General features: G+C 49.6%; 5 protein-coding genes across 5 annotated transcripts; 2 read left to right on the forward strand and 3 right to left on the reverse strand.

Moving 5' to 3' along the window:
• Positions 1 to 248: 248 nt before the first annotated feature.
• Positions 249 to 1,672, reverse strand: GGI43DRAFT_346896 (uncharacterized protein). Its single transcript, XM_083202214.1, has 2 exons — positions 1,425 to 1,672; positions 249 to 1,267 (listed from the first exon to the last, which is right to left on the reverse strand). Exon 2 carries the CDS (start codon positions 1,261 to 1,263, stop codon positions 457 to 459), a length of 807 nt encoding a protein of 268 aa, XP_083061696.1. The 5' UTR covers positions 1,264 to 1,267; positions 1,425 to 1,672; the 3' UTR covers positions 249 to 456.
• Positions 1,673 to 3,344: 1,672 nt separating this feature from the next.
• GGI43DRAFT_347022 (proteasome core particle subunit alpha 7) lies at positions 3,345 to 4,747 on the forward strand. The gene is made up of 3 exons (XM_083202217.1): positions 3,345 to 3,575; positions 3,680 to 3,904; positions 3,974 to 4,747. Exons 1-3 carry the CDS (start codon positions 3,573 to 3,575, stop codon positions 4,625 to 4,627), a joined length of 882 nt encoding a protein of 293 aa, XP_083061697.1. The 5' UTR covers positions 3,345 to 3,572; the 3' UTR covers positions 4,628 to 4,747.
• Positions 4,747 to 8,119, reverse strand: GGI43DRAFT_347045 (DNA-directed DNA polymerase). Its single transcript, XM_083202218.1, has 2 exons — positions 7,012 to 8,119; positions 4,747 to 6,959 (listed from the first exon to the last, which is right to left on the reverse strand). The coding sequence occupies exons 1-2, from the start codon at positions 8,039 to 8,041 to the stop codon at positions 4,867 to 4,869; spliced, it is 3,123 nt and encodes a 1,040-aa protein (XP_083061698.1). The 5' UTR covers positions 8,042 to 8,119; the 3' UTR covers positions 4,747 to 4,866.
• A 4,174-nt stretch (positions 8,120 to 12,293) lies between these two features.
• On the forward strand, positions 12,294 to 14,712 carry GGI43DRAFT_347004 (putative tyrosine protein phosphatase MIH1). The gene is made up of 3 exons (XM_083202216.1): positions 12,294 to 12,896; positions 12,951 to 13,018; positions 13,073 to 14,712. Exons 1-3 carry the CDS (start codon positions 12,655 to 12,657, stop codon positions 14,494 to 14,496), a joined length of 1,734 nt encoding a protein of 577 aa, XP_083061699.1. The 5' UTR covers positions 12,294 to 12,654; the 3' UTR covers positions 14,497 to 14,712.
• Positions 14,713 to 15,814: 1,102 nt separating this feature from the next.
• GGI43DRAFT_402403 (CwfJ C-terminus 2-domain-containing protein-like protein) lies at positions 15,815 to 18,017 on the reverse strand. The gene is made up of 2 exons (XM_083205686.1): positions 17,841 to 18,017; positions 15,815 to 17,780 (listed from the first exon to the last, which is right to left on the reverse strand). The coding sequence occupies exons 1-2, from the start codon at positions 17,855 to 17,857 to the stop codon at positions 16,169 to 16,171; spliced, it is 1,629 nt and encodes a 542-aa protein (XP_083061700.1). The 5' UTR covers positions 17,858 to 18,017; the 3' UTR covers positions 15,815 to 16,168.
• Between the last annotated feature and the right edge of the window lie 155 nt (positions 18,018 to 18,172).

An 18,172-nucleotide genomic window follows, 5' to 3' on the forward strand; every position in this document is an offset into this window, starting at 1 on the left:
TAAGGAATAAGTAAAAAGATATACATACCTTGACCAACATCACAGCATTACCTAGGCTCTCTGTAGAAAAACATGTTAGCCCTCACTGTGTCTTATCACAAAAGGGTTTATAGGGGAATCAGGGAGTGGAGAGTTGAAAGGGTATAAATGGAGATGAGAGGTTAGTAGCAGAATGAGAAAGACCTGGGGAGAGAGAAAGACAAGAGTAATTAGAACATGAGCTCAGAAATGTGCCCCCAAAACCAGCCACCCTCCAAAGTAATTTTCTTGCTCCTCATCCCTTGTACAAAAAGAAAGACAAAGAACCAAGTGCGTATAAACATAATCCCAACCATCCATAATTGACAAAAACAAATAAACTAAAATCCTGCAAAGCTAGTCTGTGCTGCTATCTGACGGCGCCTATGGCCATGAGCTGGCTATGACGACGCTTTACTATATTGTATGCACTATTCATTACATATCCATAACGTCCACCGCCTGATTTGCCCTGTGTTGTTCAAATGAGCCATATTGTTCAGCCATGGCCAACTGGAGTTGGTGCCGAGCATAGTCAGCTCCGAGATAGACGGGGTCTGTAGAAGGCACGTAGCTTGGGCCACCAATAGAGGTACCGAAGTGGCTATATGCGTCTTTTGGACGAGAGGCAGCCTCCTCACGCTCTCGCTCTCGTCGCATTAGCTCTTCATATCCAGATAGCATGTAAGGTTCGCTCTCCTGGGTAGCTTGATGGACCCATGTGCTATTTGAGTTTTGAACTGTTGTACCGTCTAGGCTCATGACATTGTTCTGCTGCTGCTGCTTCTCATAACGCAGCTGAGCCAAATGCTCCTCTTGATCCATTGTCGTGCTGCTCCAAGCAAGAGCGGGAATATCTCCACCACTAGAGGGAGGGCAGATACTCCAAAGCTCGACTAATCGCCTCTTTTGGGTGATATCAGCTATGCGGAAGAGCTGCAGCTGTGAGGGCGTGAGTGTGGAGGGATCAACACCGTGATTCCGTAATATCGTCTCGGATGAAACGACCTCAGTCTGTGGTGGTTCTGAAGAGTGTCTCTGTGAGTCTGAGTGCTGGAGCTGAGGCTTTGCGATATGTGCCGAGTGGTTATAGTGTTGTGATACAGAATAGACAATCTGCTGAGAGGGAATAGCCTCTTCTTGGGGCATTTCCTTGGGAACAGCCTCTGGGTTGAATGTCATGTTTCGCGAGAAGAGTGCTGCAAGATCATCGTGGATCTGCATGTTCGTCTGCAGTGATACCATGTTGCTGCAATGCAAATAGTTAGCGCCGTGGTCTGCAAGATGAGGGTGTATGCATGTATTCAAGTACATGGCCGCGGTTGATGACCAATAGGATGTAGGTACCTGGTGATTTGTGCTGACGATGCTATGATGAATACAAAAATAGAGCGACTTGGAAATACCTGCTGGTGGTCTAGTTAAAATGTCCAACGAGATACTGCAGCGTTGTATTGCTCCAAGAACAGATAATTTGGAGTGCGTGAATCCTCCTCCAACTGGGGGGTGACGGTTTATTAGTTGGGTATCAACGAGGTCAAGAGACGAGACGCTTGCGACGGGAGGCTCGAGCTGTGACAGCAAAGAAGAGAAATTTGGGGGGTTATATTGCGCTACACTAAGATAAATGTCAAGACGAGGTGAAGTCGAGAAGACGTGAGGAACGGAAATATCCTGAGTCTCCTTTTTATTTTAATTCGTTCGTGCCTGGAAGCGGATACTACTGCGTGCTAGCAGAATATTGGGCTGCGGGATCAGATGCCAGGGTCGCCGGCCAAACGAGGGGTCAAGAGACAACACAGCGTCTAGCGGAAACTATCGGTACGTTGGCGATGAACGTTTCAACCTGAATAAGTGGAGGCCAGTCGAGCCGGTGCAGACTCAAGCAGACGACAGGCACGACAAAGATGCAGACAGCGGGGCCAGCAGCGGGAAGACGCAGAGATGCAGCGAAGATTGGTCTGGTGAGAGGGAAAAGAAGACAAATCTGGACAGAGGAATGGACAGAGGCAAGTACACTGTGTTGGGTATATATACGAGGGATCCAGGGACTGCCGCCCACTTATAGTAAGTTGTAGTAATACACGGTCGTAATTATTAGGCGGTCATGCTGGGGGTTCAGGCATGTATCGCCGCTGTCTGATGTGCAAAACGAAAAACCGTTGGGGCCAGCCACCACCAATGTGTCACTGCTATGTGGATAGCGCCCTTTTTAACGGAAACGAGAGAGGCGCGAGGGGGGAACAAGCAGGTCATGAGGGAAGGTTCCACGATGGGCGTGACGCAAGACACTTTTGGGCCGCCTTTGGGCATCATCTGTACGGGGGACATGGTTGGTGGGGGAATGGACGTGCAAAGGCCCAAGGGAGCGGCGATGGCGGCGAGTAACGGGTACCGAGCTGGACTGTAGATGTTACAAGAGGTTACAAGCATATCATTGCTGATGCTGGCCAAAATCATATTTCCGAGCAACAAGCGCTTGTATATATAACACGCATGGTGTTATGCCGCCGCTCGCTCACTAAGGGCCCCCTAGTTCGCAGTAGGTCGCCTGGACTATCTTAGCAATACGGAGGTTTAATGAATGGCATGACTTGGACAGTGTGGCAAAAAGCCTCCTTTATCACTCGTCGCTCATCTTAATATAGTCTGCAGTCTAGAAGTGCAATGAATGACGGAAAGTGCACTTCGTTTAACAAGCTAAAAAATAGTATCTGCTGCTAAATGCTAGTAATTTAAGAAAATGTGCCGGACGCAAATGAAGATAAAAGGTTGCATCCATTGTAGCCCAAAGTCATCACACTGCGTTGAATGCCACACTCCATCCCACGCTCGCTTTCTGGGGGCAAATACGGAAATAGCCAGCTCACCTTGGTACCGAGGTTGAGCTGAGGCTTCGTCGAATGTTTTTAGGGTAAATCCGTCCTCCAAAGCAAAGCCAGCTGTATGTACTTGTCAGTTTCTATAGCCCAGTGACATCCATCACTGAATCATGTCTCTCGTAGACGCATTGACGTATTGAAGAGAAACTCAAAGCAACATTGCCTTCATTCTCATGTACATATTACCTATAACCTATCGATACCGAGTCATCCTCTAAATAATAGCGCCAGCGGTCATCGCCCCAAACCGCCATCCACTCTCCCGCACGCTACTACCAATTTGCCCATATGCAGGGATCGTCCCAGCGAGATGGGAGCATGGCAGATGTGGCGGTGTCAATTCGCGGGATGTGATCAAGCCACTCTCGTCATAGCCACCCGTCACCAGCCACAACAGCTATCAGCCACATTGCTCCCTGTGGCTTGTCCCTTCTTCTAGAATCTGTGCGCCTCAGGCACCAGTGCGTCCAGCCTTGTGCGGGCGATTGTAACTACGCAGCTCTCAGGCTGCCTGGTGCTGGAGCTCCAAGCCAAAGCCCGCCAAAAACGACATCTCGACTTTCACCCAAGCCCCTCCAACCACCGATTGACCTTTGATAGTATCCTTCTTTCTTTTATACCCACGAATCTCACGAGACTGGTCAACTTCTCTAACAGAGCTCCGAAGCAATCATGGTAAACAGCATCCCCCGCATTAGTTGCTGCTATCTGGTGTCATAGCTAGCTGGGAAGCTTGAGTCTATCTGAGCGGCGGGCTAATCTAGACATGCATTCGATAGACGTCGATCGGCACGGGTTATGATCTCCTCAACTCCATCTTCTCGCCTGATGGTCGAAACTTTCAGGTCGAATATGCCGTCAAGGCTGTAGAGAACGGCGGCACCTCAATCGGCATCCGGTGCAAGGACGGCATCGTCCTGGCCGTCGAGAAGATTGTCGCATCTAAGCTGCAGAAACCCAATGCAAACAAGAGAATTGCCAGCGTTGACAGCCATGTTGGAGCAGTACGTACACTGCCTCATATTTACATCCCTTAGTGCTCTATAGTGTCACAATGCTTACATACTCCCAAGGTCTACTCAGGCATGATCCCCGATGGACGCCACTTCGTCGACCGAGCCCGAGACGAAGCCCAGAGCTGGCGCCAGAACTTCAAGACTCCCATTCCCACAGCCGATCTTGCCTCCCGCATGGGTGGCTACCTCCAGGCATACACCATGTACGGCTCCGTCCGTCCATTCGGCATCACCGCCATCGTTGGCGGTGTCGACACCTCAGAAGAGACTCCCGTAGACGGCGAGGTCGGTTCAGGGCCTGCGGTCGGTGCTGGCGGCAAGGTTCCCGGCAAGCACGGCGGTCCTTTCCTCTACATGATCGAGCCCAGCGGTCTATACTGGGGATACTACGGTGCGGCAACGGGCAAGGGCAGACAAGCTGCAAAGGCTGAGCTGGAGAAGCTGGACCTACCGGCTGGCAACATCACCATTCACGAGGCAGTTAAGGAGGCCGCGAGAATCATCTACATCGCCCACAAGGATAACAAGGACAAGGAGTTTGAGCTGGAGATGACCTGGATTAGCACAGTAGACGGCCCTACTAAGGGACGGCATGTGGAGGTGCCCAAAGAGCTGAGAGAAGAGGCAGAGAGATTAGCGCGGGCAGAGGATGAGTCTGATGACGAGGAGGAGGAAGAAAAGAAGGACGATGATAACAAGATGGAAGATTAAATAAAGAGGGTTAATTCTTTTAGGGAGATGTTCGGATCAAATGTATTATCCACGACAGGAAAGGGCTTATAGAGTAAATGCTTTTTCTCTGGATGAAAATGTCCATATTTAAGACACAGTCCTGGGACCTTTCTCCCTCCCCTCTGTTCTATTCTTTGCATCTTTTTGAACTTATTATGACAATCCTGCTCTATCCTATTTTCCCCTGTTTTTCCTTTTTACAGCTATATACATGGGTATCAATTACGCCCCTGAGAAGCATGGTTCTGGCACCAGTTGTTCCAGTCCGCGAAGAAGGAGTTCTGCAGCTTGACCTCGCCCAGAACCCAATCCGACTGCGTCTTGGCATACACTGCCGCCGCCTGCTTCACCAGCTCCTTGTCGGTAGCAAACATGGCAGAGGCCACAATCAGACTGGCGGCGCTGGCAGCCTTGGCGTACGCGTGTGCATTGTCCTTGCCTGCCTCTTCGTGCACTTCAGCCAGTACGGAGAGCAGCTGTTCAGCATCGTAGACTGGTGCAGCGTCTTCAGTTGTAGCAGCAGCGTCCTTGTTGCCGCCACTTCTCGCCTTCTTCATGCCCTTCTGATAATTGAGAATAATCTCACAGGCTCGACTAGCAAGCGTCTTCGTGCTAGTCGTGCGCATAAGGTCCAGTAGCGGGATGAGCATTGAAAAGGCGAGCGGGCTGAGAACCTCGTTCTTGACGTAGATGTCGAGGAAGTCGAGGATGCGGTTCTTGAAGTTGACGACAGACTGCTTGGCGTCCTTCTTTTGCTTCTTGCTGTCCGGGCGGGCCTTTGCGCGCTGCTTGAAGACCTCGGCGAGCTTGTCCTCGAGGGCAAACATTTGCGAGTCGGACATGTCGCCTTCGTCTTCGGAGGATTCGGCCTCGGCGTCCTTGTCGAGGCGGTGGCTTTTGAGGATTTGACTTAGGGACACGTCGAGTTCTATGGGGCCTTCTTTTTCGTCCCCTTCTTCTTCCTCCTCATCGTCATCGTCGTCGTCATTCTCATCCTCATCCGCATCCTCATCATCTTCGTCATCGTCATCGTCATCGCCTTCTTCTCCATCGGCATCTCCAAGATCAACGAATTCCACATCAGAGTCAATCTCAACATTTGAGATTTCTTCTACATCATCATCTTCCTCGTCCGAAGAACCTTCGCCGTCGATATCTATATCATCGTCCTCTGTATTAAACAGCTCCTTCTGGCCCTTGGTACTCTCATTTGCCCCCAGGGGTCCAAATAGTAGTTCCAATCCTCCAGCGGAGATCTGCGATGTGAAAGCTTCAAATACTTGCTGAGATACCTGTCGCATCAATGATGAGGGGCGAGCCACCATCGATAGCAAAATTTCAACCAAGAACTCTGAGCTTCCGGTGTCGTCATCTCCGAGTTTGCCCTCCTGGAGCCTCTCGTGAAACTGGGCGAGATCATCCAATACCTCCATCGCATCGGGGTCTTGGTTGTATAGTTGGAAAATGGAGATAGCGTGGAGCATAGCCAGCCCCTGTGTTAAAGTCTTATCATTTTCAGTCTTTGTCTTCTGCTTCAGCAGCTTGTGCATCCTTGACAGCGCACTCTCTATGGCTGATTTGATTTCCTCGGACATAGTAACGGCACTTGAGTCAATAGAGGCAACAGCCTGGCAGAAAGTGACAAAGTCGGAAGTCTGGCGAGTTAGCTTCGCAAGCGCGGATTCCAATCTTGACCGAGCAAGCTCTTGAATCTGCTCTGTTAAGACATCCTTCGGAATGTCTTCCGGCTGAGAATAGGCAAGACGTGATAACTGCTGCAGCGTAGCGGTTAGAGAGGTGTTTTTAAGCTTATCAGCTTGAGATTCTTTTCCACCCAGGGAAGCGCAGGCCCCCAGGACTTTTGATAGATAGTCGATGTGAACTCTTAGGATAGTTTGGGCCTCGCTGACTTCTTGCTGGGACAGGCTGGCAATGGGGCTTTGGATAATCTTCAAGCATCCCTTATCATTTTCCAGGTTGAAATTTTGCAGGAGCTTGTCGATCGTCTTTGTGTTGGTACGCTGATCAAAGTTATAAATTCCATTCTTGCTCAGCAGGTTCTCAAGAACAGGGACCAGAATAGAAGGTTGAGATGATACTGCGGCCTCGATCGCTTTTAGCGTTTTGATTGCTGCTCGATGTAGGTACCGATCCTCCTTTGCGGCCTGGTTCATAAGAGAAGTCATGAGGTTCTTGCTGAATAAGACTTGCAAGAGCGCAGGATGTGTCGCATAGCTCTCGAGGAACTTTTGGAAAACCGTGAAACCCTTGAATTTTTGGCCGTCAGTGGCCTGCTTGGAGAATAACCCATCTAGCCTTAAGTTAGCTTCGGTGTTATAAAACGTGTACGGGTTTAGTCTTACCGTCAACGACTCGGCTCCAGAACTGAGCAAAGTCTTCAGCCTTTGAATCTTCGGCCTTGAGATAGTGATTGAGGATAAGGTCCCAGACAAAATGTAGCTGAGCCGACCAAGTGGCCTGTTTGTGATTTCGGGAATTGCTAGAAGAGTCCTTGCTTGAATCGTTGAAGCTCTCCTTCAATATAGCAGCCAGATCGCCAAGGGTCTTTTTGGCCAGAGGATGTTGCCAGGGCTTCACGCTCAGATTAGGGAATTGGCTGAGCGCAACCATCCAGATGGCAACTCCCTCGGGAGTTTTGGCCATTCCAACACTTGACAACCTCTCAAGCGTGGCCTTGGCCTGGGCTTGGTTCATCTGCTGCAATGCCTGGACAAGAACCCAGCCACATTGCGATTTTAACCAGACCTTCTTGTTGCTCAGCTTCAACAGCTCGTCCAATACTGTGTTCCATCTCGAAGGTTCGGAAAATAAAATGCGGGACTTAACAAAGCATTCAATGCCGAACAATTGGCCAAAGAAGATGTCACGCTCCTCCTGGCCGGGAATGTTGCCGACAATCTGAGCCTTCTCCAACAGAAACCCAAGCACCTTGTCGAACGTCAGTCCGCTGTATTTTTCTTCGCTTAGCGATTTCTCTCCAAACAGCTGACTGAGAATCTCGGTGATGACCAGACTAAAGCCAATGCGCGAAGCATTGCGGCCACTAGAGAGTCCGCGGAAGAGTCGTCGGTCGAGATGTCTCTGCACCACCGCCTCAGCAACGCCCTCGCCGTCCAAAAGTCCGGATATAATGCAATCGGCGGCCTCAATCCGGTCGTTGTCGTCTTCGCTACCGAGATGTTCGTATAATAGGCCCTCGCGTTTTCTATCTTCGATCGTGGGAGTTTCGACGAATGGGGCTTTCTCCAACGATGGCTTTGCGGCTACAACGACAGGAACGACGGGGGGAGATGTGGCATTCTTGGCCTTTTTCTGTGCATTTGAAGGCACAATGGGGCCATCCTTGGCTCCGCGCTTCCGCTTGCTGCCCATTATGAGTGATAATGAATGAAAAAATACAACGTCAAATACTATGCGCCGTACAGAATGATTTCCATTGTCTTGCGATTATAGATTAGAAAATTCCAAGATAACAAAATTCTGCCTATATACACCGCTTTTGGTCCCACCACAATGCCCCCACATTTATCCGCATTGGAAGTACCTATGTATATTTTCACTTGCGCATTCACATGCTGCTATTCTGGGAGCTTTCTGCTCGGTAGAGAATATAGCACTATGTAGGTATATGCGCTGTTCATCACGTTACCTAGATACGAAGTCGCATGTATGGAGTATAAATGGGAAAATTGAAGCGTTTCGCGCTATCAAACTATTGCTACTAGTTCGTTAGAAGAGCTAGCTAGAAACTCACCACTGCCGAATGTTGTACATGCTAATCCAGGTTTGTTTGATCTTTGTATATCTGACGCGCCAGACTAGACACCATTCATGCGCCGCCCCCACTGCCGCCGTCAATACTGCACTATGAGGTCGCTATCCTACCTTTCCCAAGCGCAGTGGGGTATAATCACAAAGGTCTGCTCTCTACCTGCTACTAGTGTTTGATAGCCGCATGATATCCTGAAATCAGCAGCCAAACAGCTTCATGGAAAACTACATGGTCAAACGCTGCAAGTTTGCGCGATGCCTTTTGCGGTTGGTACACGTGACTTCGCGGCTTGGTAGCGCTGGTTGCTGGGCGAGCCGCGGGGTAGAGCTACCAAACGCGCGACAACTTTGTTTACTTTGGCGCGTGCACTGACATCGTGTGTTTTTTTCCTGCAATTAGCTCCAGCTGCCCTTCTACGCCTGGTGCTGGAGCTTGAGGAGCAATCATCATGTGGTCACGGGCCTCTGAAACAACTTCATGAGTAGAGTCGTATTGTGTTACGTTGTACCCCCCGCTACGACGCCATCTTCATCTCGCCAGGATGGGTATATGTATCCAGCTATGGCAAGCTATTGCAAGGATGGAAGAGCTTTTTCCCTTGCAAGAGGGCGGAGATGTTGTTTCGGTCCTTGCCGCTTCAGGAATCGTCAAAGGATCCGCGACTATTGCCGTCAGCTGAAGACAGGATTTCAGATGCTGGCAAAGACGGCTTTCTGCCCATGATTGGGTAAACCAGTGGGCGCTCAGATGACGTTCACTATCAGCCTTGCCAAAATGCCTTGGATAGGAGAAAACGAAAGTAAACAAGGTTCTTTGGTCCGGATTGATCGGCTGTTGTACAGCTTTTTTTGTGCGCATAAGCTGGCTCCAACTGTTGCTATGGGCACTTGCAGTAGTAGTTGCACAAGCTCGAATAGTAATTTTGCGCGAAGAAAAGAAGATTGGAATACAGAGGCTAAAAGAACCGTCTTTGCCGGTCGAGCACAGAAAATTTGCTGCAAACTCCTCGGTGCATCCACTCACCCACAGTTTTTAGTCTTTGTGGCTCCCGTTGCTCGAAACCGTTGCCCAAGACACCGAGCTGCTGCACTAAGGATTAGCGAAAGACAAGCCCTATGATTTATGAACCATCGGCGATGGTTCTTTGCAAGGCAACCTTCATTTTCCCGTGCCTGTAAATCATCGCCATTGCAGGTTAACTGATTGACCAAGGTTGTCAATGGACTACTGAGGTATGACGTCTACGATCTGTTGGCGACGACCCATGTTGACGAAATGGGATTGAATCAAGCGTGCTGGAAATGGTTCGCAGCTGGCGATTAAAATTTCAAGATTGTGCCGTCATACATACTCGTGTCAGTGCAGATCTTGCCTAGAGGACATAAAAAACCTCTCTGCATGGTCCAAAATGCCCCGGCTGTGTCCATTAGTGTGTACTGGTTCGTACTGCTAATATCGACATGGAGCTTCTGTTCGCCGATGACGGTGTGGTAGGCGGAGCCTGAGCCTCCAGAGCTGTTTCGTACGAGCATTGTTAGTGAGATGAGTTGCTGGGCATGCAAACAAGCTCCATGCCAACAAGGAACAAAGAGAACAAAAAAGGTTAATTCAGCCCATGTTATAGAGAGCTAAAAACATTGTTTGGTGAGCTCCGGTGAAAGGGAGCCATGGCCGGGAAAACGAAACGCTTTTGGACTGAGCCAAGCCAAATGATAACGACAGGCGAATCGTTAGCACGAAGCGCTCCGTTCCTCATAGATTATGCATGTCTTAAGACAAAGTGGGTGAAGGTGGAAGCAGGGATTGCTCTTTTCAAGAGGCACGGGTTGGCCCGGTCTGCTCTGATGAGTCCAGTCCATCGTCAGGGAAACTGAACACCCGAGCCAACATGAGAGACACGATCAACGACGATCTAGGGCAAGGGCGGGCTAATGTCTCTCCTTTCTAGGGTCTCTGGTAACAATGTCGATGTTTCCGGCACGAAAGAAATGGCCGGATTTGTACGAGCACGGAGCACTTTTGATTTCTGGCTGAGGCGAGCCAGTCAGCATCGTTTCCGACGCCCGCAGCTGGGCTCAAAAACTTTGAGGCTTGTGAGAGCGAAGAACGCAACATAGTACGCGTCTTACCTGTTGGTCTGCACACTTTGGAGGTTATCACGAAGTAGAGGTACTTTGCTTGGTATTCAATTGATGTCCTCGGTCTGGTAGATTTGCTGGGGTCCTGTTCGGCGCGGGAAGTTACTTGCATCAGCTCATGTGCCTCTTCTGTGCATACTGTAAGCCTTAGAGCCATTGTGGATGCCGTCCTAGAGACTGGATATAGCTAGCAAAACGAGCTGAGCGATATAGCCGGTGCCCATCTAGGAAGCTATAGCAGCCGAAGCTCGGCTCCATGTCTGTTTGCACTGCGCAAGGCCACCTGGAAGAAGATGCTGGGCCGTACCAAAGCTGCGGAACGGACCTGGCGTCTCTAACTGCACAATCAAATGCTTATTCTCGGCTAGGTACTTGTACATTGGTTAATGCTTCGCGTTACGATATGCCTCAGATGTGCTTCATGCCTTACCAACTAGTGCGAAGCCACAAAAGAGAGAATAATGCTTGTAAGTTTGCTGCGGCTATTCTTGCCGGGGTGATATCTCGAAAAATAACATACATCGAAGCTTGATGTTTGTTGCCGCTCTGGAGCCCAGTCAAGCACCAACTTCTAGGAAATTGATATTTCCCACAACACAGGCTGATGCTCGTACAAATGCTAGACGTTTTGTTTGTTCGCTGGTCCAGGGAAACCCGCACTCAATTTCGCATATCTGCCCTGCAGGTCTTGACCCTCATCGCAATGACGGCTTGTATCCCTCATGGCTGACTCGCTAGAATCGCGTAGGGACCGACTTTGCACGCTGGAATCCGTTCTAATGAGCCGCACAGCAGCTCAGTCCTCACCGCCGCTTGACCAGCCGGCAGGTACCTGTACACAGATTGTGCCACCATCACAGGCAAGCTTGAAAGTAACATTGAATTATACCATACAGTAGCCCAAATTTTAGGACAGAGGTAGCAGGTACCACGAGTACATCTGAGAGTCGCAGCTCTAGGCCGACTAAGCGCCCACTGAACACAGCGCCCCACCGCTCACTGAGCAACCACTGATGGCGCCCAAGGGTACATGCACTCCTGCCAGGGAGCAGGTCGCTAACTGGAGGCTAACCGCAACGGCATAGCTCAGGGCAGCTGAGAAGCTGTGCTGACGCCTGGGAATGGCCCGCTAGGAGTGGCCCGCTGCAGGTCTCGCAGCGCTGTATTAGTGTCGCTGCGCGGTACGTAGCAGTGGCAGGAGGTACCTCTCGTCACCAAAAGCAGCTCAGCAGGCATAGCAGAGCAGGGCCATCGCGGTCCAAAACCCCCCTCACCCCCCAAATCACCCCTAACAACGTGCAACTCCATCTCAAGCCGGGTTCCTGGTCCTGGCCCCGTTGGTGCAACGACCATTCAAAAAGCGTTGTGCCCTCGTCTGCCCTTCGCTTCTCTCTCCTTCACACCCGCGTGCCGCGAATTGAAGCAACGACGGCCAGATTAAAGGCACCTCGCTCGCGAATCCATCGCCGACTGACCTTGTGTGGGCCAGCGAATAGACGACCGTGCCAGCCTCGCTGCTTGGGAAACGGGTTTTACAGGGTTCGGCTGCGCCAATCACTGGGTGCTCAATCAGGCAGAGACGGCAACTGTTTACCCCCCGGTCGAGTTCTTCGAGATCAAACACAGATCCGGATGAAAGAAATCGCCTCTGGCATAACGAAGTCACGAAAAAATTCCATCGTCAACTTTGACAGCTTCCGCTATTACTAGTACGACTGTAACGAACGCGAGAAAAAAAGACTTTGCGCCCCACTGCAAAGCCTACCTACGCTATCAACGCCTCATTTCATGCCTGTTAGTGAGAAGCAAGGTGGACTAGGGAAAACAAAGGAAGACAAAGAAGAAATACAATTGGCTTTCACACACCGCCTCTGAAAGAGAGAACGAAAACTCGGCTTGTGCAGCGATTGTGAGGAGCCATTTTTTTGGGCCAAGCTAGAACGTTCAGCTTTTAGTTACTCTTCTACTCCAGTCCTTGACTCTTTCCCGTGTCACGAGTCTACATATTCAAATAACAGCGCCGCTGCTGGGTGCTGTTGGTTTGAGTGCTGGTTTCGGTGGGATATCCCTTCAACATGGTAGCATCTTCGCCCCTGGCGGCTATGCACCGCCCAATGCCTACTCCTACATGGAGAGGTAGAGACATCTTCCGCTCTCATTACGCCAGCAACTCTGCGCCGGGAGCGATGGGTCTTCGCGAGCAGCTTCACAAGGGCACAGGAGATTTCCTCAATGTTAAAGAAGTCCGAGGGTCATCTCCTGCTGTGAGCTTGGCTGCCGATATATCCCAGAACTTCCGGCTTGATAATGAAGCGAGGTTCGTGCCGTCCAGTGAGATTACATCATTCTCATGCTAACGCGTAGTTATTAGTCCCAAGTTCCCAACTCCTCGACGAGCCCTTTTCACGGGTAATGTTGTGGGCGACACCGGCGACAATGGTAAGACTCTCGCGGGCCTTGCGAGACAATCTTTATTTGGCTGACACGATGCAGACTTTGTGACAACTCCCAGTTTTTTGTCCTCTTCGCCTAGTCAGCCCACAGAGATGTCCCCTCTCCCTCGTAAGGTGACCTTTAGCGCCGTGGTTGAGGTTGCGTCGCCTACACCCATCTCATCCGCTGCCAATGATTCCGCCATGCCGGACTCTTCGCCCCCCAATTCACGTCAATCATCTCCGGAGCCAGTAAGGTCTCGCTCCCGGCAATCATCGCTGGAGCCAACGAAGCCAATTGCTTCCGAGCCAACACAGATGCAAGCTCGACGCGGTCGAGGACTCGCTGACATTCTGGCCGGCCGTAGAGTAGCAGGCCCAAGACGGACGACTCCTATTCGACTGAAGGCGCTTGCGAACTCTGCGAACACTAGCTCCCCCGCCTCTCCAAGCCCATCATTTCAAGTAGCAGCTAATAACTCGACCTTATCTCTCGATGAGTGCTTCGACACAGAATCCCCGCCGCAGGACCGCAGCAGGCCTTTGTCATCCCATAGCCCCTGTTCTCCTATTCCCATTGGCCTTCGTTCAAAATCCCAATTCGGAAGTATCGGGGGCAATAATCGCCTTGGCTCGCCGGGCAACTTTCATGCCAGAAGACAGTCAAATCCCTTTTTAAGAACCCGAAAACAATTTCGCAGATCTTTGAGCATGTTTGAAAGCCCTACGGAAATCATGAAACCGAAGCCTGAGAGGGAACTTGCCGCTTCTCCTATACTAAAATCCGTGGCTGATATCGAAGAAGCTCATGAACCCATCATCCCTCATTTTCTTCCGGATGATCCTACAGATACGATCCCTCGAATCACAAAAGAAACGATGCTGAGTATCTTGGATGGAAAATATAGCGACAAATTTGCTCAGCGGATGGTCATTGACTGCCGCTTCGAGTACGAGTATGAAGGCGGCCATATCGACAGTGCTGTCAACCACAACAATAAAGAACTGCTGGCCGACCAACTCTTTCAGACACCTATGGATGGTTTGACTTTACTAATCTTTCACTGTGAATACTCGGCCCATCGAGCTCCTCTGATGGCACGTCATATTCGTTCTCAAGACCGCACCATTAACGCAGAGCACTACCCTCGCCTCACCTATCCAGAAATTTACATCCTGGATGGCGGTTACAGCGGTTTCTTTGCTGAACACCGAGCAAGGTGTTTTCCCCCGGAATACGTCGAGATGTCTGATGAAAAGCATCAACGTACTTGCGAGAGAGAAATGGGACGCTTAAAAGCTCGCAAGCCCTTCGGGCGCTCACAAACCTTTGCCTTTGGCCAACGGGAAACATGTCTTCACGATTCTCCCACTGGCCCCCCTCGTCCTCACTCACGGAATATCAATATCTCTTCCCCCCTCTCTATCCCCGACTCACCTTTATTTGGTGAGCGAACAGGGACTCGGCGCATGGCTTCCTATTAACCTGCTTGGCGCACTTTTATGAGGAAGCCCTGGCTTGCGTCTGTGTCGCCTTACCCACTTTTCCTTCTGTTGGTTGATGAATCCATTGGGAATTTTAATGTTTGACGACGAAAAGTTACGTTTTGCTTATGGCGATGCATTGTGTTTTAATGCTGAAATTACAAGGAGTCCATGAACGGAATCATACCTTGAGCTTCCCTGAGTTTTCAGTCGGTATTGCTTATTTTCTTAACCTTGTTTGGCTGCTCATAGACTGCAATCTCTTGTCTCACTGTCTTTTAAAGATAATACTTTGTCAGATAATCAGCATGCTGGCAAACAAACTCCGAGAGGCTCTAGAAGTTTTCTAGAACACCTCAGTCATCACCTTGATCTTGCTTGCATACCAGGCCTGCAAGAAATCGCATCCTTGGACTTGACACTCTCTATCAATGGAGGACTCACATCAAGCACCGAGCAACCTACTACTACGGAATACTTGCTCGATCTTTTTCCTGGTTTTTCTCTTATTTTTATTTTTCCTTGTCAGAATTGAATACCCCAGCATGCACCCTTTCACGTTTATACCCATGGGGAATATCTTTCACTTCTTTCGCCTTTCCATGTTCATACTTTCACTACAGGAGGCGATAATCATCCCTCTGCTCATTGTAATGAGCCATAGAGCGCGGCAAAGCGGGCGGCGCTTGTGTTTTTATGTTATAAAACTAGCTAGACAGTGAGAGATGTTGCCTAGGAAGTTTTTTTTTTGGTTGTACATTATGCTATGAGAGAACATAGATGCCTCAGCTAGCTTATAAACGCATTTTAAATAATCGTACTTGACTTTTTTGGGAAGAACCATGCGAACAGACTCGATTTTTATCTATACTAATAGTCATAAAGCTATGGTGATAAAATCTTGGATTGCTATACAAGTGTAGAAGCATTGGTCATGTTATCAGCTAACCTATGGGATGATTTAATCGTTTTTCACGATATATTTGCCTGCCTGATAGCCAGCAATTGACTTTGCTAATGTTCAACGCTACGCGCGCTGCATGTATTGGAGAAGAGATGCACTTAAGAGGCGCGAGAGAGATTATGAACGGTGACGATTGCTACGTGAGAGCAGTTGAATCTCATTTTGCTATGGCCATCTCTACGTCGTTATAGCACATCGCTATTCTCAAATTTCCGCTTGATATGCGGCCTATTTCGAGCTGAGTATACCATTGCAGTTGGCTGACCAAAGGGGCTTACATCTGTGGTTCAACTTTACGTTTGGCTATGATAATACTTTGGTTTTCAGAGATGTTATTCATTTGCTTGGTATTTTAGAGGTAAGAGATAAGTTTGAATCCTTGCTCTTTCCTTTTGATTGCAAAATTCATGAGCTATGATAACTACGCATCTCTCGACCTTGATGCTGAGAACATACAGGGAAGAACTACATATGTGTTGTAGACTCCCTGCAACACTCAGGTTATTACTTCTTGTTATGGGAGACGATGCAAAATTTTTATTCCAGTTAATATTTGCTATGTTCTTGTAACTTTTCATTAAAACCTTTCTCCCAAGCAAATGACGAATGGTAAGCAACTAGATGTGCCCATGGCCTTGAATATCTAAAACGCCGAAATTATGCAAAAGCAAAAGCAAAAGCACCCAAATCTTTTCTTGTTCGTTGTAATTATAGAGTAAAGTCCCATTCCTTAAACGCCTCTCGGAAAGCTTCAACATCCTTGGTCTCTTCCTCCACGGTTTGCTCGCAGTTCTGCCAACTGAGTCTGTCCTCCAAGCCCATGAGCTTCGCCAGGACTCTACGCCCAAACTGCAAATCAAAGCGTGCGTCGGACGCCAGCGGCATAACGAGGGATTTGCCCTTAATCTTATCCTCTCCGTTATCTGCCCACAACCAGACGCGGAAGAAATCGCCAGAGGAAGCCAAGTCCTCAATGGCGATGTCTTTGTTCGTGAAGGCTGGATATTTCAAATTCTCTGCCTCGACGCGGAAAGCTGCTTCGGCAAGGCCCTTTTGAATGATATCGGCGGGCACAGCAACGAGTTGCCATATCAGGTGAACGTTACGATCGCGACTAATCTCCCAGGTGACAATGCCAAGCTTGTGTGAGCTTTTGGAAGAAATCATGGCTTGTATGGATTCTTTAAACCGTGACATTTCGTTATACGTCTTCACCGCCTCGCTTGTAGGATCCGCCGTGCTGCCCATGCTCGAAATAGTCGGGGAATGTGGTAATGGAATAATAATGAAGTGGCCAGGGAAGCCCAGGCCCTGCTCCTTAAATGTCGTAGATGTTGGTAGTGGACCCTTTGCGGTTGTGATATAAGCTTCGTCTCCGATACTACAGCACATGTGGGCCGAAATGTTGGGGTTTGACAGACAGAAGTAGCACCTGTCGGGACCTGGCGGCGGCGAAGCACGACGACGCTTGTGTCTGCCGTGGTGGCCATCATCGCGATGACCGAACCGACTATAGCCCTCATCTTGCCTTCCACGCTTGTTGGCGGTTTTGGATGTGAATGGCGAAGCCGTAGCGCCAGGAGGCACCGCAGTATCGGCTGTGTTGAGAGTAAAAGCATACAAGGCCTTCTCCTTCTTATCATTGCCATATGTAGCCATTGAGATAAATCGTGTAGCAGAAATGATATTGGGATCTTTGTCAGATTGCTGAATAAAAGGTTCTCTTTCGTAGAAAAATGGTCCTGGAGAAGCTGAAAGATGATATCGAGGCTTCAAGGCAGCGCAAAGGTCTGCAATCTCCTCTGAGCTGCTCACGGCAGCCTGATGAGAAGGCTCGAGCACCACTTTGGAACCGGCCCAGACTTTCGCAGGCCACATGCTGGTCAACAAGATATCGGTGCTGTTGGCACCGCGCAGGGCCTTTGCATCGCCCGCTGTGTGGAAAGGAAGATGCTGCTCTTGAGATTGCCCAGCCACCAGGTTCGGGTCAAGAACCCCGCCGAGCGTTACAATTCGAATTCCATCCGAAGTCTTTGTTATGCTGCGCTTTCCCAAATAGTGAAGGTTGGGGCATATCTCTTCGTCGGCCTCCACTTTGGCAGCGATTCGGGGTGGCAGAGGGTGAGTGCCGACGGTGAAGTAGGTGGGGAGGGGAACCTCGATAGATCCGTTTAACAGAGAGGAAATCGTTGCGTCGTCGATATCGGGAGTGAATGCATCTCCTGTAAGAATAGCGAGGGAGAATTGGTTCTTCGCATGAAGCGTTGCCAGCTTCTTGAACGCCGATTCGAGCTGGCCATTGAGGCTACCCAGGACGATACTGGGAAAGAAGGATTAGTATAGAGAGCAGCTGTGATTGATACAGAAAGAAATAACATACATCTTGGGCGCAGCCATTCTATCCGACCTAGCCGAAGTCTCAGTGCAGGTTCGGTATATGATGTGGTGTGGGTGGAAAAAGAGAGCTGATGAAGTCAGAGGAAGCTGTGTTTGTAAGGTGCATGATATAGAGAGAGCTCTATGCAAGTGAGATGCGCGGAACGTGCACGCACGCGACGTCAAAGCTCAGTGCAGCGATAAGGAATTGCGCCTCAAGCATCATTGGCCAATTGTCCATGAAGTGGGGTGCTGCTAGTTCTTATCGGTTTGGCCGACATTCTGCCGACCAAAAAAATTTGGGACTTTTGCAGTGGAGTGAAACAGCTCCAGAGT

The sequence above is a fragment of the Trichoderma evansii genome (genome assembly GCF_050947405.1).
Source record: "Trichoderma evansii strain SZMC 28006 chromosome Unknown GGI43scaffold_7, whole genome shotgun sequence".
Classification (NCBI taxonomy): Eukaryota; Fungi; Ascomycota; class Sordariomycetes; order Hypocreales; family Hypocreaceae; genus Trichoderma; species Trichoderma evansii.